The sequence below is a fragment of the Cricetulus griseus genome, assembly GCF_003668045.3.
Source record: "Cricetulus griseus strain 17A/GY chromosome 1 unlocalized genomic scaffold, alternate assembly CriGri-PICRH-1.0 chr1_1, whole genome shotgun sequence".
In the NCBI taxonomy this organism is placed as follows: Eukaryota; Metazoa; Chordata; class Mammalia; order Rodentia; family Cricetidae; genus Cricetulus; species Cricetulus griseus.
The window spans coordinates 120,400,967-120,425,854 of NW_023276807.1; the positions used below are offsets into that span (position 1 = coordinate 120,400,967).

Here is a 24,888-nt window from a genome sequence, read left to right on the forward strand (position 1 = left end):
AGTACTTTTCATAGCCTCCTTAGTAGGTTCTGCTAGAAATGCTGGATTGGGATTTTCTAACCCCCTGGTCCTGTTTTTTTCTTAAGAAAGGATTAACAGTTAAGGTAGTTCTATGCAGATAACTCTTATTCTTTCTTACTGTTAAGGCCAAAGAACCAGTTTTGTTTTCCCCTTATCTCTTGTGATATAGTTTCTAGATACCCTGAGTCACCAGGCACACTAAAAAAGAATCAAATCGACTGAAACCGACACATCACAGAACACAACTATACATTTGTCTTTCATATTTAAAACATTGAGGCAGAGGCAGGAGAACCACTGTGATTTCTGAGGCCAACCTGGTCTACACAATGAGATGCAGCCAGGAATTCATAGTAAGATCCTGTCTCAAAACAAAAAGAGAAAGGGACATCCAATTTTAATAACACTAATAATAGTCTGTAAGTGAAAAAATTTATTGCAGTACCTTTGACTGGCCACATCAAACATCTCATTTTTGGTTTCAAAAGGATTTTAGTTTGTCTGCTGCCTGATAATAGAAGGGTCTATTTTAACACACTATACAAATTGCACTATAAAAAGCCTACCACATTAAATATTTAGTAAACTAATGGTGATCCACAATACTGTTCCCTCCTATCCAATACAAATAAACATGTGCTAGGGGCTGAAGTGCTTAAACTGTTCATCCGAGTATAATAAGATCTGACAAAAATGCATTTAACAAGGTAATAAATTACCAGCCTTATGAAATGAACTTTAAGAAGAATGAGGAGAAAGCCATTCTTCCATTATTCTGTCTCTGGGGATCCAATTTCAAAAACTATTACACACTTTATCCCATTAGATCACATACCGATTAACCTAACAAAGTGCTACATTATGCTCCTTAAAACCTGGCTTTAATGACTACTGTACCAAAGGAGCACTCCTTTCGAAAAATGCTAAATATGTAATAACAGTATAATTATAAGAAAAGAAAAGTCCCAACCCATGGGAAAGCAGCTGCTATACTTAGAGACTAGAATAAAAGATACCAAAAGACTTGGGCCAAGATTAGTATAAATAGACTTTATTGAAGTCAGTGCCTCTGTACGGAGACAGAAGATTGTGTCTACATAAGCACAAGTTGTAACATTTCACAACTTCTAAAAGGAATGTCAACAATTACAACGATCATGCATACCATGGTCGATAATCACATTTTAGAAGCATTTTCAACCATTTCTAAAGAAATGCTTGTAACATTGTTATATATAGAACTACTTTCAATAAACTGCAAAACATTGATCGACTTTTCCAGTATGAGCTACAGTGTCAACACAAAAGGGAGCCATAAATGTTTAATTTATGAAATCAGAATGGAATATTTACTGTAAAGAAAAAATTAAAAAGCTTTCAAATAAAGGCCATTATTGAACCAACATGAAGAGCACAACTTGAACTTGACTTCATTCATCTTTTAAAGCTGTCCTCTGAATAACTTCAGTTCTAAGCATTGAATTCAGTACTGTGAATATTCCTTGGATTGAAGCTTGGCAATAATGCGGTCCAACTGTCTCTTTGCCTCACACTGTGGGAAATTGCTCATATCATAATATTGAGGGGCAATTTTCACCAACCTGTCCAAAAGGGGGGGGGAAAAAGTTGTGAAATTAAGATTTTAAGTAAGTACAAGAGTTGCTAACAAGCTAAATAAAGGCTTATGTTCAAAAACAAATCAATGATAAGAAATATAAGCCCACATTTCAAAAAACTTTTTCTAAAAGTGTCAGCTGAGTAAAAATGCAAATTTTCCGTTGAATTTATCAACTTGAAAAAAGAATCAGAATTTTCAAAATATTTATTTACATTTACATTATTACATAATATGAAAAATAATAAAGCTGAGCATTTTATTTGACCATACTACTTTAATCCATATTTTAAAGGTTTTAGAAATGTGAGCATATTCCACAAACTATTTTGATAGTTAAATGACTTCAGCTTCTCATTCTCAATGTTTTAAAAACTACAATAAAGACTAACTATACATTTCTCCCCACAGCAAAACATAGTAAAACACAATTAAGAGTAAAAGTCATCATCAGTGCTGGATGGAAGCTGCAAACTACTAAGGGACAGCACCTAACACAAATGCCCTCCAGTCCACTCTGGGCTGACATCTCCAAAACTTGTAAAATGCTGGGGGGATGGGGGGATGGGAGGGTGTCACAAGGCAACACTCTGCTAAAAAGTGAAGTCAGTCATAATTACAATTTGTAGAAACTAATATGCTAGCTAAGATACAAGTTGATGTAATTTTTATCTTTGCTAGGTCCAAAAATGCCAACATTTAATAATTAAGGACAAATAGAATACTTAAAATAGTAATAAAAAACATGACAAACATCTGTAACCAGACTATACAAAATGGCAGCAAAGAAACTCCAAAGTCTCTGCCCACACCAAAATTCAGTCTGTTCTAACCCCCCAAGACTAAAACTCCATCATACTATGTACAAACGCATCATACATAAATCCCAGATCTCTACATAGGAATATACACATCTAGCTGAGAGGATCAATCTATGCAATAAGCAGAGAATGATGTTATCTATTACAAACAGAGTCACAGTCTATCCACAGCAAAATACTAAAATTGAAATTGTAAACAAAAATATGCTCACCATTCTGGCTTAATATCTGTACATGTCCGGATATAATTCTTTGTTGTCAGCACAAACTCATTATAAAGCACCCATTCAGGCTTGTGATCAAGCACAGTAGAGGGATGCAACTGGACCACCTGGTTATCTTTCACAGTTAAGTAATGCCCTGTTCGTTCTAAATGTGCCACCTGAAACCAAAACAGTAACTGTAACAGTGCTTCTAGTGAGACAGTTACAAAACAGTATGATATTTACAAGAAAATAAGCAGACTCAAGCTTAAAAGCATTGTTTTTTAGATTTTGTACACACTTGCACGTTTTGTCAGCATGTCTGTGTACCACATGTGTGGCTGCCTAAGGATGCCAGAAGAGGATGCTGGATCCCATTGAAACTGGAGTTACAGATTGTTTTTAGCTGTTATCTGGGCGCTAAGAATTGAACCCCAGTCCTCTGGATGAGTAGTCAGTACTCTTAACCACTGAGCCATCCCTCAAGCCTCATACTTACTTTTATTCACAGGTTATTTACAAAAAGGTATTTTGTAAAACAATGACTAGTACAATAAAATTCAATTTTCAGTATTCCTAAAACTTACTGAACATAGGCATACCCATTTTATGGCTGCTATCATGTTACCAGGGCAAGCAGAACTAAGAGGTTGTGACAGATCTGGTGAATATACACAGCCTATTTATTCTCTACTCTCTGTTCCTTCCTATCTCATACATGTCTGGACAGGGCTCTTTAACACCACATACCAGCTAAAGAGTAGGCAAGTATCACCACACTCATAACTAAGAGGAAGAAAAGAAACCTAAGCTAACAGAAAACAGCAAACTACAAAGAAAAGGAAATGGCAAGAAAAAGGCATGGAAACATAGCCAAAAGGTTACATAATTCTTTCCTATTATTATTTGCCAATAACACACTTATACTGGTGATATGTAACATCTACCAAATAACACATGTCAAGAATGTTTGCCTTTCCAATTCTAGAACTCTGCTTAATGTCAATCATTAATGTTATTTGGCAAATATTGACACTAAATAAATACTAGTAGGTGTCAGGTAACATTTGTTAGTGCTTCCTAGAATAGTAGCTGAAACACTACAGATCTTTTTTTTTTTTTTTTAAGATGTATACATACATACGAGTACTTTTTATCTGCATGCATACTTTTACACCAGAAGAGGGCATCAAATCCAACTACAGATGGTTATGAGCCACCATGTGATTGCTGGGAATTGAACTCAAGACCTCTGAAAGAGCAGCCAGTGCTCTTAACCACTGAGCCATCTCTCCAGCCTGATACTATAGTTCTTAAGCACAGCTCTGTGTGTGTGAGAGATAACAAAAGCAAAATTAAGAAATACCAAGGAAAGGCTAGCTGTATATTAAATATTGAGAATATAATTATGTCTGGAGAAAAAGTATTAATTCCTGGCTATATTATTCACCTTATACTACAATAAACATTTCTTCCAAGTTAGAGACCATACACATCTGCAATCCCAGCACTTGTGAGGTAAAGGCAAAGATAAAAGCAAAGGATATACAGATGTTCAAAATCACCTTTTATAAGACCCTTTCTCACAAAACCACCAGCCTACTTTTTCTTGATACTTTAATTCAAAGGCAGATACTTCACAGAATTTCCTTTTGTTTTAGATTATAAAACCAAATGCATCTAAATTCCTTCTAGCTACTGAACACAGATGGCTTTGAGGCTGCACTTAGATATTCATCTGGGTTTTTTTTTAATTCCACTTCCAAACACTTTTAATACAGTACATTTAAATTAAATAACTTAAAAGCAGGAAAAATTAAAAATGGCTTAAATCAAAAGACACTTGGATTTTGCAGTGCCCCAAGTTAAGTCATAAATAGCAATGGGCACTGTGTAGAAATACAAAATAAATGTAGTTATTTAGATGTGGAGACACAGGCACTAGTGAGATGGCTCAATAGTTAAGAGAACTAGCTTACAGAGAAACTGGGCTCGGATTTCCCAGCATCCACATGATATGCATATATTTAAATATACATACATATTTGTACATAATAAATATATATGTATACATATATACAGGTACAAACATATGTGACTATTTTGCCTGAGTATGTATACATACACATACCTACCCACACACACATACACACACTCAGGCAAAATAGTCACATATAAAACATTAAATGTGGGTACTTAGGAAAGTAGATTTATGGATTCATGCATTTAACAGTTTCATTTTGATGGTCTTATGATAATACACTTCCAACTAAGACCAAGATTTTGAGAAACCTTAAAACATTTATCCAAAGTTAAAGGCTGAAACTGATATTTATACCTGAAAATGGCCAAAGTATCCATTCATTATAACAAAGACTTGAGTACAAAACCAAGTACAACCAATTTTTTTGTTTTGTTTTGTTTTAGAGACAGAGTTTCTCCTAGAACTCACTTTGTAGACCAGGCTATTCTCAAACTCACAGAGATCTGTCTCTGCCTCCCAAGTGCTGGGATCAAAGGCATGCGCCATCACCACCCAGCTTAGAACCAATTTTTTTGTTTGTTTTTTTTTTTTTTTTTCCGAGACAGGATTTCTCTGTGGCTTTGAAGGCTGTGCTAGAACTCGCTCTAGTCTGGCCTAAAACTCACAGAGATCCACCTGCCTCAGCCTCCCGAGTGCTGGGATTAAAGTTGTGCACCACCAATGCCCTTCGTAGAACCAATTTTTATGCATACTCTTCAATTCAAACCAAACTAGTAAGCTTACTAAAAAGTAAATACTACACGAATGCTTAATTATGGAATCCTGATCTAACTACTTACCTGCATAAAATACCCAGTAACCAATGCTTTTCTTATATTAATATAATAGTCCCTGCTTGTGAAATCAGTACTTCGACGAGGCAAATTAAATCTGTCCATAATTCTTGATAGCTGCTGGCGTACATTGTCTGCAGACATCAGGGACCGGTAGTTAATGAAGTTGTCATAACACCACTGAACAGATTCATGATCTAAAATTTGAAGGGAAAGAAAAAAAAAGGAACCATGAATCATCTACACAGCAGAAAATTCTGGAAGGCAATTTTTTTTTTTTTTAAATAAAAAATAGGCTTCAGGGCTACAGAGATAGCTAAGTGGTTAAGAGTGTGGAGTGCCTTAACAGAGGACAAGATGTTGGTTCCTAGCACCCATATTGGGCAGCTCACACGGGGACACCGGAAGCTCCAGCTCCAGGGGATCTGAAGCCTCTAATTTCCTAGGGCACTTGCATTCACCCACAGACAGACAGACAGACAGACAGACACAAAGACACACACATACAAAAAAAATCTTTAATAAAAAGCATAAACAGCTTAATATATTATTTTCTCTTAACAAATTGTGTATTACCAACTTTTCTTAAAAACAAACAATAAGGCTAATTCAAATGAATTCAAAGGTTTCTGACTAACAGATAGCAAAACGATTTTGAATCAATGGTTCTTAGCAAAGAGTTATTTACCTATTAACAGCCACCTGGCTGTTTCCAACAAAGGATTATTAGACACTGGTAGATTCAGAGAACTTGGTAAAATGCCAGATTTTGCTCATTTTCAAAGAAATCACAGCCTTAACTAAAGAAAATCAAATACAATATTAAGTAATGAAGTGAACTTCAAATAACTAGCATGATGTTTTCTATTTGTGCCTGAACTGAGATGCTAGACTGTGACACACCTGCCTCAGCAATTTACAAGCAAGCTGTTGTCATCTGTGTCCTCCAAGGCCTATGAATAAGTATGTCAAGTATTAATAATTTAACTACACCTATGATAAAAAAGATATTTCTCTACTAATAATTTCTTGAAAAACTTTCAAGAACCCAGTATTACTCAGCTCAAAGCTGCCTGTTTTTAAATGGCAGTCATGAAAGAATCATCATCAGATTCACAAAGCCTTTGACATTGATAAATAAAACTGAAAGGGTTGTTAAGTAGAAAAGGTATGAAGGAAAAAAAGCATTAAAAACTAGGCCATGTGGACCTTCCTCAGCTACTATAACATCTGTGGCATATCGTTTTTTTGTCCTTGGTGCTGGGATTCAAGCAACTGTAATGTGCAACTTTGTCTTTAACGCAAATGATAGGTTCATTATTACAAAACACACTGCCATTGCAGAATAAAGAGTAATAAGCAAACACATCTTCATATTAAAAGAGTATTACCAAAAGTTGGGCAATGAACATCTCTAAACTAAGGTGCTGTTGATTTGCATACCCTAAGAATGCATTTAACGTTTCTCATTTAGAAATCAAATATCAAAGACTAACAAGATCAGGGTGTGGTTAAACAGGCATGTTGTCTAGCTAGTCAGAAAGGGAGTGTTCCCTACAACACAAAGACACAAAGTATTCTAACAGGCCTAAAAAACAACCAAGGGTAAATGGGCATTTTTTTTGTTTGTTTTTTTGAGACAGGGTTTCTCTATGTGGCCCTGCCTGTCTTGAACTCTTAAAGAGGCACCTGTCTCTGCTCCCCCCAAGAGCTGGGACTAAAGGCATGTGCCACTACTACTTGGCTAATGTTTTCCAGTTTTAGTGAGAAAAAATGCAGGTGAATTTTCCCCTTCACATTTACAAGACGACTTGCAGTTTGACTGAGAATAGTAACTCAAACCTATTTCATTCTAATTTGTTGTTTTTATTATGAAACTGTTAGTAGTTATTGTATAATACAAAATTATTGAAAAATACACAATACATAGAAAACATGAAACATCACAATTTTTTTTTTGTTGGCAGTAAATTCTGTTAGCAGGTCCCATTTTTATTACTGTATTGAGAAAGTGTTCTGTCATTGCTCATCTTTACCTTATTATAAAGGTAAACAATTTTGGAAAAGATCGGCAATTCTATTTTAAATGCTAGTCAGGAGTTTTTCTAACAACCCTCTGGGTTTCTAATGTAAAGTTGTCACAGATAATAAATTAAAGAAAGATGAAACATCTTCTATGTTGCAAGTGACATTTAGACAAAAGAATGCCTTCAATCTAATTTTACTCACTTTGTTTAAAAGCATGGTAGACATTCAGCAGTGTCAGATGATCTCCATCTATGTGGGCAAATCTCATCTTGGCCTCATCTGCAGCTTTCTTGGCCTCCGTGGGGCGAACAAAACACTGTGGGACTAAACAAGGTTGGTATGGGCCCAACACAAACGCCCATATCGATGAGTCACGCATTCACAGATAGAGGAACAAGGCCTAGCTAGGTCAGTTCACAGAGCATAGGGCAGGGCAGGATGGCCTCCAACTGCATCTTGGACTGTTTACTACCTTGATTTGGTACATCACCTAACCACATCTGTAAGACAAGAGGGTTTCAAAGCTACAGAGTACCTGATTATTTTAACTAGATCTAAAAGTAGGCATCAAAACAGCTATTCTGAAGGCCATCAATTACTAGAAAGCTCAACTTATTTCAAAAACCAGTGCTGATAGCTCTACCAATAACCAGAAATATGGTGTCAATAGCCTTTTAGTTAACTAATTTTTCAAAAACCAATCCATTCAACCCACTGAAAGGCTGTAGTTAGGAAGCTGTACATGCCCACTGAGTAACTAAAACAACTTTGCAACCATTCTACTGCCACATTTCTATCAAAATTGTTTTCCTAAATCTGTGGCTATTACCAACTGGTGGGTATCACTATTAGCACCGGTGAGCAAAGCATATGTAAACATAAAAAAACAAACAAAAAAAAAAAAGGAAAAAGAAAAAGATTCAAGAAATCTTGGGTTTGATGATAGCAGTAGTGGTGGAAGGTTAAACCGCCTTAGAATTAAGAAATTTCAAGGCTGGGATAAATAATTTAATGTTTGCAGTGTTTTTATTTTTTTAAAAAATCAGTAAATAGCCCCAAGTTAAAAAAAAATTGAATCAAACCCTCAATATAAAAGTAAATCCAATATTAAAGAGTTGACAATTAGTCTGAAACAGTCAATATTTCAAGGGTCATCAAAATATTGAACTACAGTAGTTGTTTAGCGCCTCAAGATTAATTCACAAGCTTTTAAGTTGTTAAAAGTATGCACTACATTTTTTGAAATACAAGCTTCCTTAATTCACTTTAGCAATTCCATTATTATAAAAAGCAGTATCAAAATAAATTAACAAGCTTGGGACTTTTCAGTATATTTTGAAGCTTTTATAACCTTACCAATAAAAATGAGTTATCAGTTCAGATAGAAGATAATGGGAATAATCAACAATGAGATCAAATACAGTAACAAATTACTCTTTCCCATACCATTTTCCCCTTTAAAGATGCCAAAGTAGCCAAATAAAGACATCAATGTAATCACAGTAAACATTAAAGGTCTTGCTTAATATAACTGAAGCAAGGTAACTCCTAAGTACAGAAGCATCTCACAGCTCTAAACACTAACATGAAATAGCCTCCAGAGTTGAATGGGAATACACAGAGTCCCACAGGCCTCTGGTTTCTAACTCAGGACCTCAAACTAACTGACAAAGCTTCACAAGCTGTAACTGCTTTTTGGCATGACTTCTCCCTCAAGGAAATTTTAACACTGTCCAGAAATGGCCTGCTTAAAAACCACTGTATGGTCAATCTCAATAGTCTAAAGACAACCACCAGCAAACTGTTTTCCCTAATTCCTACTACACATAAGACTAAGATCTAGCTGGGTAAGTTCACTCTCACCACAATGACCAACTCTAAAGGACTAATATTCTAAATACAACAGTACTGTTTACTATGTCTGATATGAGAACCTACAGAAAAAAAAAAAATACTGGCAGATAACAGACAAGCACACCAATAATTCTTGTCCCAACTTTCCTCTAAAAACTACAATCTTGGGAGATATACAACTGGGAAAATATACGAAACATAAGCAAGGCAGACAACAACCTACCACCACCTCTGCAAATGAGACAATTTATTTAAAACATTGATACTGCCCTGCCCATCTGCTCTGAGTCTGATCAGTCATAACTCTGCAAGAAAACATTTAGCTACTTCTTAAATAAAAGTCACACCTTTAGAATATACCATACATCTGAACTACACCATAATTTTATATTTAGAAAGCTTAATTATTCTTTAATTCCATAGGTTTTGAATTTATGGCATTATGTAATCAGGACCAATAAACCACTCTGCAATTAGAAGTCAGTTCTCTCTAGTACTAAAACTAGTAGTATACAGTGTTTTGATTATCAGTATTTTTACTTTCTATTTTTAGCTTTAAAAGAAAATCCATTTTTTCAATATTTCTTCTCCTTTCTGGAAATCTAATTTCCAAATTAGATTAAGTTTCATTGCCACTAAGAAACAGCACTATTTTCTCAATGTAATATCTAACTTTTTAAAATTATCAAGAAGTTGTATTTCTTTAACCAAGTGTTTTTCTGCCATTGTAAAAGAATATCAAAGTCAGATTTTGATTTTTAAGTCCCAAATTATACATTATAACTTCTATGTGACACTAAATCAGAAACTCATGTTTGTCATCGAATACACAATACATACAGGAAGGGCTCAATTTAAATGTAACAAAGGCTCACTGAATAGTGTGTCGGATACTAACCAAGGTTTTGTACTTTCAATAAACCTTTAAAGTAGCACTAAAGAATTTAAAGAAAAATGCAGTTACAATTGCATTCAAATGTATTCTTATTGCAATTTCTATTTGTACTCAATAGAGCCAATGTTTTACTATATTTTGTGAACAAAAAACCTTTTGTAAAGATTTTTATAACGCTATTTACAAGGTATTTAGGAAATGAACTTAAGTTCCTTAAAACCATCTATAAAATCTACTAGCATGCTGAATAATGGTGATAATAATAATAAAAACCAACAAAAGGATTGTCCACCCAAACTCTGAAGAGCTGGGTGTTTGGTCCCTCTCCCTCTATTACCTGACAACATAGCAGTAATAGATAGGACCTCATTAGAACAGTTGTAGTCACAACTTGCAATAACCATTTTAGCGAGCTGTGGATCTAGAGGAAACTCTGCCATCATGGATCCCAATTCAGTCAGGTCTCCATCATCATTTAAAGCAGCCAAATAATTCAAAAGTTCTAGAGCTCTCATCAGAGTTTCAGGAGCTAAGGGAAAAGGCAATCTATTAGACAAGTTGTCTTAAGTAAGCAAAAATATGACAAAGTGCAAACTATTATAAGCAAACTCATTTTTCACTCTATATTGAACCCAATTCAGAACTGAAATTGTCATCAAATTCAGAAATATAGATACAGCAACACGACACTAAAATGACTTTCAAGCCAGACATGGTGGCAAATACCTGTAACTCCTGCATTTAGAAGCCAGGATAATCAGTTGAAGGATGTCTTTAGTAAGACTGAGGCCAGCAGAAAATTATTTTTCATAAATAATTAGAAATATTACAATTTTACATTTCCATGCCCCAGGAATAATTCAGTTAACTTAAGGCCAAGACTAACATCTAGAGGGGCTTATTCAGTCATATAATTGCCACCTTTTAAAAAGTCTAAATAAATAAATAAATAAATAGTTTTAATGCTACTCTGTAAGACCAATCTTAATGAATGATGGAGGCAAAAAGTAAAATGTATTTAATACATATATGCTCTACGGGATAGATAGAAAAAAACGTCTGGTCAATAGACCTGACAAAGGTCCTGTTTTAAGACATACCTGGTGGGTCCATAAAATCAAAATGTACCAAATCGTCAATACCAAGCTTCTTCAATTGCAATACAACCGATCCTAAATTAGAGCGTAAAATCTCAGGATAGGTATTATCCTAATAAAAGAAAAACATGTGTTATGGTAATAATACCCTTGGTCCCTGCCTCCCTCCTCTTAACCTCTTGTTTTGGCATTACCTAACTATCTCATGGGGAAAAACAACTTGAGAATTATACTTAAAAGAAAAAAAAAAAAAAATCGGGCCACTCCTTGCAACTACTTCTATAATGTGTATAGAACTGGCCACTTCAATTGGAAATGGTAAGAATTAAACAGATAAATCAAGAGGTTATACCATTAACTTATTCAGGATAAAGGTAAGGAGCTTAGGCTCTAAAGTGTTGGCTGAAATAAAGAAAGTTCCTTTCCTTCAACTAGAACATTACATTTATTCTTCAAAATAAACAAGGTATGGCACCACTCCTTACCTGCATTTCTGTTTTGTAAGCTTTCTCTGTGTAAAGCCGGAAGCATTTCCCGGGTCTGGTACGTCCAGCTCGCCCAGCTCTTTGCTGAGCTGAAGCTTTACTAATTGCTGTCACCAAAAGAGACTCAACTCTGATTCTAGGATTATATACCTATTGGAATGGGAACAATTAATGATTCTTTCTTCAGGAAAACACAAAACTGAACCCAGTACAATTACACACAGGCCATGATTAATGCCAAAACAAAAGGCAGTTTTGCTACCATGATATGCTCCCACAATGAAAATTGCTCATTTCATGGTCTACCTTTCTTTCAGGCATTCTGGGTACCACTCCAAAAGACTGAAGCTAAAGATTTCTAATATACAGATGGCAAACATCTGTTTCTCTTAACTTAAACTTAGTCATATTCTTTAGTGAAGGAAGAATTTTGCCTGTTCCCTACCCCAAGAAAGGATAGCAATTTAACATCTGTTGTTAAGAATGGACAGTAACTTAGTTAAGTTATATGCATTCACTTTAATGGAAAAGTTTTCTGTTAATAATATATATGCCTACAAATTATATTATGCTAAATTATTAAAATATATTTGATGAAACACAGAACACTTTAACAACTATTCACTGAGAACTGGTAGTATTCTTCGTTCTTACCCTAGAAGATTAAATTATTCCAAAAGTATGCCCAGTATACAGAATAGAAACTAATTCTAAATGAGTGGCTAATCTGAAGTCTGTGATCCAGGATTTCCTATTACTATCACTTTTCTCCCTACGTGAGACCATATGCCTAAGCATCATGTTGGGATTTACTATTGATCACAGTTTTAATTTCTGAAAGCCAGACATAACACAAGGATGTCAGAAATTTGATTTTTAGAGAAATAATCCTAAAAATTATTTTAACCACAAGATGAGCAATCTATTAGCACCCCCAGCCTCACACTCTATGAAGTAAGCTACAGGATAGTTACCTTTTGCTTTGCAAATCCAGGGTCAATCACAAACACCACACCATCTATTGTCAAAGAGGTCTCTGCAATGTTAGTTGACACAACCACCTAGTCAGGAAGCAAGCAAATTACCATGACTTAAAGCTACGACAAGTATTTCTCTTCAACAACTAAGGCCTTAAAGAACAAACTAAATGCGCAATATTTACCATTTCAACTTATCCCACAAACAAGTTTCATCAACAACTTGATTATCAATCACATTAACTATCTAAATAGAAATGTACCATCAAAAGGAAAGTAATGAAAAATAAGCATAGTTAAACTCACCAATAGTTTTTTTTTTTCTTTCTTTTTTTTTTTTTTTGGCAGAGAAAAGTCACAATGCCGTAACAACTGGCATATTCTCACAATGAAACTTGAAAGTTTTACAAGACAGTGCGCGTTGTCTACTGCATTCAAAGCACTGCTTGGCAATAAAGAAAATATTCTAACAGTAATACCTGATGCATTCACATACTATTATGACAGTCTTTTTCCAAATTTGCATGTTTTTCCTAGATTTTTATGTCTTCAGAAATTAGTTTGAGAGTGCTTGACTAGCAAGTCCAAGAAACCATGTTTGGTCAAAGAGAAAAAAGAAAACAACTGGTTTGACCTGGGAAATGGTGTTAAACTTTTTATCTACAAAAACAAAAGATGTTTCTTGCTGGTAATGCTAGCTTTTGGAGACATGTATGCAAGAAGTTGACACAGATACACACCAAAGTATGTTCCTACTAGTTTATAATTTGGAAGGTGAGATTATAGACATAGAAGGTACAAATGACAAAGAAATGATTTGAGATTAAATGATAAAATAGCTTTATGTAGCACAGGACTTGAAAGTTAACACAAAACTTCTCAGAAAAGCAGAGCCACAAAAGGGTCAGCTTAGCTATGGGCTTTCTTTTCTTTTCTATTTATTTTCCCCCTTGTTTTTCGAGACAGGGTTTCTCCTTGTAGCCTGTCCTGGAACTATTTCTATAGACTCAGAGATCTGACTGCCTCTGCCTCCTGAGTATTGAGGTTAAAGGCATGCACCACCATCATCTTTAAATCTTACATCACACATTTACATAATCAATAATTAGAAATGAAATAAAATATATAGTACTAAAAGGGAAAAAAGAACAACCCTGCTGCACTGTTCTTGTAGAAAGTCAAGTTTTTACTGAGACTGTACAAGATGTCAGAGCTAGAAATCAAACCAGAATAGTGTCAAAAGTATTAATATCCCTAAGTGTCAAACTACTTTTAGAACTCTACATATTAGACTAGTTAACACAGAGTTGTGAGGAACAAAATTAGAGATCTGATACTTTAAATACCACATAAACTACCAAAAGTCATTATGTACTCTTTTGACTTCTTCATCAAAAGATCATAGTTCTCAATACATTTGAGACAGTCAAGGAAGACAGCTATTCTGTGGCCCTAATGGAGTAGGTGTGGCTTTGATGGAGGAGGTGTGTCACTAAGAATGGGCTTTGAGGTCTCAGAAGCTCAAGCCTGGCCAGTGAGTCACTTGTCACTTCTTGCTACCTAAGGATACAGACGTAGAACTCTCAGCTACCTCCCCAACACCATGTCTGCCTGTGTGCCACCATGCTTTCAGCCATGTTAATGGACTAATAAACCTCTGAATTGTAAGCCAGCCCCAACTAAATGTATTTCTTTATAAAAGTTGCTAAAGTCATTAAGAATCTAAGACATGGACATTATATTTTTTCCTAAAATTTCCATTATTAAAACACTATGATATCCACAAGTAACTAACTCCAAGGAAAGCAAGAACTATAGAGATGGGTTCCTTGCTTCGATTAAAAGAAGCCAGGAGTTGGTGCACACCTTTAATCCCAGTCAGTACACAGGAGGCAGGCAGATTTCTGTGAGTTAAAGGTCATCCAGTCTGTTCTACAGAACTAGTTCCAAGAAAACCAAGGCTTCAAGAAACCCTGTCTTGAAAACCACACATGTATACATATTTTTTCTGCCAAAAAAATTATGTATATATACACGTGACCCTCCAAGTATTTAAGAGGATTTATGTTAATTCAGCAAATTATGTCATTACTTAAGTGCCTGTTGCTAGTCAAAAATCAAATCACACAATGTATTCACTGAGTCCTTCAAGTCTACCCACAATACTCAGTTGGCACCAGTCCTAAAATTTATGAGTTATCCCCAACAATTAGCCTCTAAATAGAACCAATATTCAGTTCACTAACTGTTCTTCAACTAGAACTTGGGGTGCTTGGATTGTGCTGCTTGAATACTGTTTGGTCACAATAATCTATTTAAATTAAGCTAATTTGCATTTTAAGCCACCAGAACTTGAGTGTACCGCTCCAATTCAAGGTCATTTATTAGCTAGTGCAGTTAACTATTGTCAAATAATGGATCAAAACCATGGAATCATCTCCACAAGGGCCATCCTTTTTACTTCAACAATCCATATTTTGAAGCTCTGTAATTAGTAAGCTAATAGGTTAAGCACGGAAAAGAGCTAGCTATTTTTTCCTGAATAGTGTTTTATGCTTGATATTCCAACATTAAGGAGACAAAAGTAGAATGACTCTTGAGATCAGACTGAATTAGAATAAACCTCTCTTGTCTCCTTAATCCTGCTCCATCTTTGAGCTCAGTGACATACTTCAAATAAATCAGTATTTTGAAACTGTAGGCATACAAAATGCAAGTATTTTCACAACAAATGCAGTCCTTTGGGCTCTTCCTTGATGGCATACTAACTACCACAGAAATGCTTTATCATGTCCTAGAGAACACATTAACATCTTCTAATAAGGGAACTTCAACTCAATGAATCAAGAAATTAGTAGGAACAATTACAAGTTGAATTCACTACTCTAGCATTTTTCAACAATGCAGTCTTATTTTCAAGACTATTAAAGACCAAAATCTTGCTGGGCTGTAGTGGCACATGCCTTTAATCTGGAGGCAGAGGCAAGTGGACCTCTGTGAGTTTGAGACCAGCCTGGTCTACGGAGTGAGTTCCAGGACAGCCAGGGCTATTACACAGGGAGACTCTGTCTCAAAACTGTACATCTGCCCTCCCCCTAACCCCAGCCCCCCCCCAAAAAAAACCACCTAAAATCTTAACATCTTAGCACAGTGCCTTAGAGGAGTACCCTTGTTCCCTTACCTAGCCAATTACATGTCCCTCTACCAAAAGAATGTTAATCTGGTTCCTGCCTTCAAAGAATCTATGTATTTACAGAGTGATTAATGCTTTAGAGTCTGTAGAGAGTCAACATTTAACACTTATTAACTGAAAATCCCATTTTCTTACAAAAAAATTCTAGGAAGGGGCCAAAGCACTGAATTAAAAGTGTTAGTGTATTATTGTTGAACATCTAATAGGACAAAGACAGTACTTGGACATCATCTCCCCTCTTTCCTGTAAATACTCTTCCATCTGCTAAGAACAAACTGTCTATGTGGGAGAAAAAAATTGTTTTCTTTGTTTTTCGAGACACAGTCTCTCTGTGTAACAGCCCTGGAACTCACTGCAGACCAGGCTAGCTTCAAACTGAAACAGAACCACCTGCCTGTTTTCTGAGTTGTGGGATTAAAGGTGTGCACTGCCACCACCCTCGTTTCATGTTCTTATACAAGAAACCCTGTGCCCCAAAAACTGTAGTTCACCTTGACCATTAACTTCTGAAATGCAGATTATTTTGTTGTGTGTAATCACTTATCCATAACTTTGGGTCTGATTGTTCTTTTTCTTTTGGAGACAGGGTCTCACTATGCAGACCAAGCAAGACTGGCCTTGAATTTGTTCTTTTTTTTTTCCCTAGACATTTTATTCACAACCCAGGCTGATTTTAAATTCTTCATTATCCTGCCTCCTCTGCAAGAGGAGAAACACACCATGACACCCAACTGATGGGGGTGTCCTTCTGTATGCTGTGAATATGTTTCTCTTATTGGTTGATGAATAAATGCTGACTAGCCAGTAGCCAGGTAGGAAGTATAGGTGGGATTACCAGGCTATGAATTCTGTTAAAGAGGAAAGGTGGGAGTAATAGATGATAGAGATGCCAGAGCATTCTCCAGTAAGATAAGGCCATGTGGAAATACATAAATAGTTATGTGTTAATAATTAAGAGAACCAAACAGTTCATAATTAATATAAGCCTCTGGGTGTTTATTTGGGACTGAAGGGTGGAGGGACTGGGATGGACAGAACTTCTGTAATCACCCAACTTATCATCATTTCATATTTGGTCTCATAACTTCTATTATCAACAACTGCAAGAATATTTAATATTACCTTTCTTCCAATTGCTCCATTCTGTTTTTTTGGAGGTGGAGGCTCAAAAATGCGTTGCTGCTGCTGGGGTGGAAGTGTAGAATACAATGGAATGATTTTAATATCTCCAACTTCAGGGCCCAAATCATCAACCTCACGCTTTATTCTCTTACAGGCCTCATCAATTTCCTATAAAACAAAAACATTGAGGATGAAAACAAAATTGTGGAATATAAAGTATTCAACATAACCCTCATAGTATGTATTTCATTTGACATATCAATAATCTGCCTTCATTTTCACATCAATAATCCATGCCTATCATTTAATGGATAATCTATTTTAAATTTTGCAACCAAAATTAAAGAAATTTCAGTGTGATTTTGAAATAACCAACAAAATTTTGATCTCTGTATTGAGCCAAATATGTAACTGTGTATTTGGATTCCATGCCCCTTTTCTTGATGACTCAGATGTCCTAATTAATTCTCAACAAATTGTATTAAAATTGAAATTTCTCACCCAGGAATATTTAACTGCACTCATAACCTTTTCAATTTTCACAATCTAAAAGAAACTGATGTGTTAGATATTTAAAATAAGCCAATTAGGCTTTAATGTCACATATCACTAATGTAATTTTATGGAAGAATTGCTCCACTGTACCTAATGAGAACAAGTACCTTTACAGTATCAACATAGATAATTTCAAAAGTAGACTGATACACAAATGCCTTAGAGCTGCTTCAGAATTTTGCTCACAAAGGCATTACAGGGCAAACTAATGCATTCGTATTCAAATACAAATTTAAAGAAAGAGATAATAAATGCATTTGGGAGAGGCGCAGTAACTCTAGAGAGGCAAATAGCTTATAAAGGGAAGACTGGTGGACAAATGTTTTCCTGAAGCAATTAAACTTGGAAGTACATTAATTTATTAAACAGTCTGTCATGTATTTAACGAGGCAGTCAGCTATTCTAACCACTAAACTATTTATTTAAGAATACCATGAAGAGAAAAAAGGAATTTCAGTTAAGCTGAGTACCAAACTAGGCTTCCTAAAAATGATCTAAACCAACTTGTAACTGTTTCTAAATTAAAGAATGTAAAATTTTGGGCTGGATCAGAAGCTAAGTGCACCACTGGCTATTATTCCAAAGGACTTTAGTTTGGTCCCGGGCACCCGTACATAGGCTCACAACTATGTAACTCTACTTCTACTGTACTTTGGTGCTCTGTTCTGGCCTCCACAAAATACACAACACATGCAGGCAAACATGCATACACACCAAGTTAAAATAGATCTTTAAAAATATATAATCCTTACAGACAATAAAACAAAACCTTTTTGCCTACTACAAAATACCAATTTTCTTAGCTATCACAAGGTTGTTTGACACAAGAAAATTACTATTAAAAATTATTAAAAAATAAAAAATTATTGAGACCTCAAGTTTCTAGAAAATGAAATCAGATACCTCTATTGAAAAAAAAATAAAAAAACTTAAATAAGTGCTCTATCTAAATCGGAATGCCCCTGCTGGCATGTAAAAACAGAATTAAGACCTCTACCAAAGTGAAAAGACTTTAAATAAATTAGACTCCCAACATTTCAGATTTGTTAATGTCAGCAACACAATTAAAAAAGAAGTCATCAAAAGCCGGGCCTTGGTGGCACACGCTTTTAATCCCAGCACTCATGAGGCAGAGGCAGACGGGTCTCTGTGAGTTCGAGGCCAGCCTGGTCTCCAGAGCAAGTGCCAGGATAGGCTCCAAAGCTACACAGAGAAACCCTGTCTCGAAAAACCAAAGAGCTTTAGGGCTGGAGAGATGGCTCAGAGGTTAAGAGCACTGACTGCTCTTCCAGAGGTCCTGAGTTAAATTCCCAGTAACTACATGGTGGCTCACAACCATCCGTTATGAGATCTGGTGTCCTTTTCTGGTGTGCAAATATACATGGAAGCAGAATGATGTATACATAATAAATAAAAATCTTAGAAAATAAATAATTAGTAATCAACCTCCTAACATCTACACCTCGTCTATTAAAAGACATGGCTAAACACAATAAATGTAATCTATGCAAAACAAACCAGCCAAAGTCTTCAAAATATCAAGAGTTCGCAGCTACAACTTCATTTCATAATATGCCAGCACACACCTGAAAACAAACAAGGCTTACTGCTTTCCTTTCCCCATGAATGAAATGAACTGCACAGAAAAAGATCCTTCTAGTTCTCCCCATTCTGGTTCTTTCCACCAGAAACTTCCAATACTACGTATTCAACAGGTCTAATTGTTGGAGCATATTTAAGCCAAGAGGAAGTGTGATGGGGAATGTACTTCTGTGTATGTTTATCTTATTGATTGTTAGATAAATACTGGCCAATGAGAGAGCAAGTTAGACGGGACTAGAAGTAGAAGAGGATTCTGGGAAATGTAGTAGCGAAGTGGTGATCAAGGCAGGAAGTGACATAGCAAGGAGACTCATATTTAAGCGAAAGAGAAACAGGAAGGATCTATATTTTCCCCTCAGCTCCTGCTCCAGCGGCACAATGTGATCCACCGAAAAGGAGGGATGCCAATAAGGCGTCCGATAAGATAAGTCTTACAAAATATATAGATTTATAATAATTAAGACTGAGTTAATAGATGAGGAATCCTAGTCATTGGCCAAGCAGCATTGTACCTAATACAATGTGTATTCATTTGGGCCTAACTCAGGCAGGTGGCTGGCGTAAAGCTCACACGTGGCGGTGGGGCTCAGGCGGTTTTTGGCGGAAAGATTTATCATAACAGAAGTGAGAAACTGTGGACACAATTCTTACACTTTCTCAAAGGGGCAAAATGAGCATCAACAGCTGTTTACATGCCATTTGAAAAGCAGTAAGTTTTGCAGAAGCTTTATGGAAAATTTCCACTTTAACTGCATAAAAAAGGATGAGTAGTATCAAAAGAGGGACACTTTACCCAGACAACTGCACTTTCAACACAACTTAGCTCACAAAAGAATTAAGGGTGAATCTCTACAGGGAAAGAATTTACAATCCCCCTTTCCCAAGACATTTGGCAACATCTACATATGTCTTTGCTGGCTACCCCTCACAAAGTATAGCTGCATGGACCTAATAAGGAAAGGCTGAGATGCTGATAAATGTCCTACAATGCACAGGCACTAACACAAATTTTCCAACTCACAACATAAAATAGTATTTAGGATGAAAAGTCATACTTCAAAGGCACAAATCATATAGACAATTACAGGATTTAAAAAAAAAATCATCAAAAATTTACAACTCTCAACTGAATTTGGCATTTGCTAAAATATCTGGCTAATAGTTCTATAGGATCTGGACACAATAAAAATGTTTTGGTGCAGCATAAAACTAGAACAATTTTCCACAACCTGTTTAGTTGTCATTGTATATCTTAGTAGGGATCTTTTGGAACTATAAGCACTCCTCTTAAATGACCTCAAGAGCTTGAAAGGCAATGCAAACTCTTGTATTTCCTCCTCAAACTTCACTTATTTCAAAAAACACTGAACAGAAACAAGAACTTCATAAACAAATTCTCTTCCTCCAGACCAGAAATCTACTGATCATACTTGAGAAAGACATTTCTAGAACAAGACTCAAACCTTTAACTGTAAAAGGCACCCAAATATTTAAAGTACAATCAACTACCATTTCAATTGTATATTTTTCTTCAATAAGCAACCCTTTAAATATAAGTATACAGAAAAGGGTGGTTAAACATGGTATACACTCAATTACGTTGTACGGTGGGAAAAATATGGCCAGCCTTTGACATGTAAGTTTAGAGTTGCTGGCTAATAGAAATTTCTGAACAAAAACTATATAAAGCAAATGATGATACCTCTTGACCAGTCAAAAAAAGGAGAAGGTCTCCTTCTTCCTCTTCACACATATGTATCTGGATAACAGTTCGAATGGCTGCTTCAAGATAATCTCTCTCTGGTTCTGGAGTATAAAAAATCTCAACAGGATGTGTTCGGCCAGGAATAGTTAAGAGAGGGCAATTATCAAAGTAAATCTGGAATTTCCCAGCATCTAGGGTAGCACTCATAACTATAACCTGTAAGAGAAAAACAGCAAATTACTTTTGAAGTTTTATCTTTAAAGATTTTTACATAATCTCAAAGGGAAAAAAGTCATTACTTTAAAGACAGCCAGCCTTTAAGGCTGGGTGTGGTGGTATATGCCATCTTTAATCCCAGCACTAAGGAGACATGAGCAGGCTTATCTGTGGAGTTGAGGCCAACCTGGTCTACATAGTAAATTCCAGACAGCCAATAATATAGAAGATTCTGTCTCACCTACCTACCCACCACCTCCCCAAAAGACAGTCCTTAAAGATAAAGAAAACATTCAGCACACACCTTACATCCTAACACTCAAGACACTGAAGAAGGTAGATAGATCACTGTGTGGGTTCAGAGACAGCCAGGGTTTATAGTGAAACCCTGCTTTTAAAAAAAATAAGCAGGACTCGGGAAGCAGAGGCAGGCGGATCTCTGTGAGTTCAAGAACAGTCTGGTCTATATACAGAGCCAATTCCAGGACAAGACCGGGAAACAAAAAGACAGCTGTACCTCAAAAACAACAACTAGGAGGGTGTTGGTGGCATACACCTTTAATCCCAGCATTTGGGAGGCAGAGGCAGGTGGATGGATCTCTTGTGAGTTTGAAACCAACATGATCTACACTGGCTCCAAAGCAATAAACTGTCTCAAACAAACAAAAAAAACCAAACAAACAAAAAAAAAGATGATAAAATACAGAAAGGAATAAACTGTTACCTATTTATATTTTAAAATATATGACTATCTGGCAAGTAATCGATATCTTCTCATAAATCCTATCTACGTAAGGGGGTAAGACACACCCAAAACCCAGTAAGACCAGATAAAATTTTGCTTATTTGTCCTACATTATTTTTAATGAGCACAGCCTATTTTGAAAATCTAAAGTACATAGAAGTCTTCAGGCTGGCTGGCCACCAAGGCCCACAATCTTCCCATATCCACTTCCCTGGCCTGGGGATTACATGAAGATGCCACAACACTCAACATAAAAACTGTTTCTTAGGGCCTGATGGCCCTGTAGTTACTCCCACCCTATTATATTAGGGAATCCAATACCTTTGGCCTTGCACTCATGTACACATTCCTACAGGCATGCAGGCACACAAAAACAACCCCCCCCAAAAAAAAAAAGAAAAAAAGAAAATCACTTCTTCACCTTTAAATCTGATCTCTGTCTTACAACTTCCTTCAAAACACCCATGAGAATATCTGTAGCCAATGTTCTTTCATGAGCCTCATCAAGAATTATTACACCATAACGCTCCAGAAGGGGATCGTTCATAGCTTCACGCAGCAGCATACCGTCAGTCATATACCTATAATGATAAAGACAGCATTGATGAAGTTTCAGCTATGTTATTTTAAAACTAACCATCCTAACCTAAGTTAACAACTGCAAAAATTAAGCTTCAAGAACAGTTTTATGAGTACATGAAAGTTAACTATCATAAAATCTTACACAATACTATAATATACTGAGAAACAGAACACAACTGCTGATTGTGACATACAATGAATGACCCATACAAATGCTAAAACCTAATTAGTGAACCCCTCTCTTTATTTCATCTAAGAGGAATTCTAAATGTATTAAAAATATTTGGCAGCAAAGAAGTACACGTTCACTACATACATGTGAGTCAAATTTCATACAAGGACTTCCTATATAGCACTGGCTTGCCTGGGCCTCTTGAGTGCTGGCAAGAGTCAACACCTGGTCCCTATTTATATAGTTTGTGTTTCTTTAATGTTCTTTTAAAAATAAACCACCACCAGTTCTGGAATCAACTACCAAGAATTTACTTTTAAGTACATGAAAGAAAAATCACTGTCAAACAGTGGATGTCATAACAATCTAGCACAGCACCTAATAAGCCACACTGGTTCCTAGATGTCCAGAAATTTTTCATCTCTTTGAGGGCATTTGTCAATTGTTGTTTTCAGTTGAGTTACTGACATGAGCCAGGCCATTCAGTGACCAAGTAATTGTGATTAAGTACCTTAGATGCAACAAAATTCTAGTTTTAACTTTTAGGGGAACTTGAAAGCACTAGTTCTTGTCTCAACAATATTTGTTCAAATAAATACCTACTTATAATACCTCAGTGCTGCTTCTACGCCTTTGTAAACTATCAGTTGCTAGTCTTTCAATAGGAAACCCTATATTTCTGAAATCACTTTAATTATTAGATTAATTCAGTCTGTTATTTCCAAAAATTTAGTGTATTTGAAGTTACAATATACAAAACTAGATCAGTATCAAATATTCGGGAAATGACAACTTCTAAACTACCAATTTCAAGACTTCAACTAATACTAAAATGTACCTCAATTTATAAGGAAGTTACAAAACAGGCATATTATTAAATCTCTAACTTGTACAGTATTCCAATCATAATTATTTAATAAATTAAAACCAAGTAAAATAAACAAAAAGCCAGTGCCAAGAATACTGACCTGGCTTAAGTAATTTTCAATTAATATATACAAATAGCATAGGAGAGTGACCAATAAACTGTATTTAAGTTACCCCAAACTAATGAGTGCTAATGGAAAAACGTCTGTATGTTTCTTTAAAGGTGTTTCTAGAAACTTTAAAGTGAGAGGGAAAGATTCACTCTAGATGTTGGTGTCATTATGCCACAGGCTCATGTCCTGTAATCGAAACACCACCTGAACTTTACTTGTACTTCTTCACCACAGATAGAACTGTCTCACACTTCTGACTACCAAACACTCTTCATGATGATCCCCATCCCTTCTTAAAAGGTAAGGCAAAATAAGCTTTCTCGTTTATGTTGTCTGGTATGTGGACAAGGCAAAGAAAAGGAATACACCCAAATTAATATGCCTACTTAAACAAGCTTCTAGAAAGCAATTTATTTAAATTTATAAAGAATCAACATTTCTGAAAGACATGATCTTTTGAATATGGTAACCTTGGAATATTGGTTTTAGAATACTAAGCAGACACCAAAAGCTATGGATTTTGAAGTCTTATATAAATTAGCCTAGATTTACATATAACCTCTGAATACTTTCCTATATTTTATTTTCTAGATATACAACACATAATAGAATGCAAATGTTACATAAAGTTGTATTCTTTAAGGAATGGCAAGCAAGTGTCCAAGTTTAATACAGATAACAATTTTTTTTCTGGATTATTTTCAATTTTCACAAATGCAAAAGCGTGTCAATTTCTTTTATATTCCTTACCATACCACCTTTAGCTATAGAATTTCTGGGTGATAACAGTAACACAGAGAACAAAGAAAAAATGGCTTCATTAACGGAAAACAGTTCCATAATAGAGATTGTCCCAAACAGACAGTTCAACTTTACCCTAAGATTATCTATATTAAAAACATAGACTTCTGCTGTGCTAACTCAAACACTTATACCATCAAATAAAAACTTCAAACAAGTTTAGCCAATATGAATAAACAGTTTTACAAAAAGATAAGACTGTTGTCTAATATTAAGATCTCTTTACAAACAGCCTATTATAATCCCTGGCTGTTATAGGCATTCCAACAAGCTGAGTTTAGATAGATAAATCTCAGTGTCTGCATATATACTCACAGTCAATAAATTAAACAACTACTTCTGTTATCAACAGGTCACCCAAAATGATTTTAAAATTTATGAAAATCTCCTAAATAACTTGTT

The 24,888-nt window shown here is 35.5% G+C and overlaps 1 protein-coding gene across 1 annotated transcript in view; it reads right to left on the reverse strand.

The window, feature by feature from the left end:
* Nucleotides 1–1,051: 1,051 nt before the first annotated feature.
* Dhx15 (DEAH-box helicase 15) overlaps nt 1,052–24,888 on the reverse strand; it is a 40,526-nt gene continuing 16,689 nt past the window's right edge. Inside the window, exons 4-14 of the mRNA XM_027386966.2 lie at nt 22,373–22,532; nt 20,988–21,206; nt 17,129–17,296; nt 12,811–12,897; nt 11,837–11,986; nt 11,355–11,463; nt 10,592–10,783; nt 7,707–7,829; nt 5,484–5,674; nt 2,670–2,839; nt 1,052–1,622 (exon numbers count right to left, since the gene is read on the reverse strand). Of these exons, the coding sequence (XP_027242767.1) occupies nt 1,505–1,622; nt 2,670–2,839; nt 5,484–5,674; nt 7,707–7,829; nt 10,592–10,783; nt 11,355–11,463; nt 11,837–11,986; nt 12,811–12,897; nt 17,129–17,296; nt 20,988–21,206; nt 22,373–22,532 (1,687 nt within the window). The 3' untranslated portion in view covers nt 1,052–1,504. The remainder of the gene's footprint in view (nt 1,623–2,669; nt 2,840–5,483; nt 5,675–7,706; nt 7,830–10,591; nt 10,784–11,354; nt 11,464–11,836; nt 11,987–12,810; nt 12,898–17,128; nt 17,297–20,987; nt 21,207–22,372; nt 22,533–24,888) is intronic.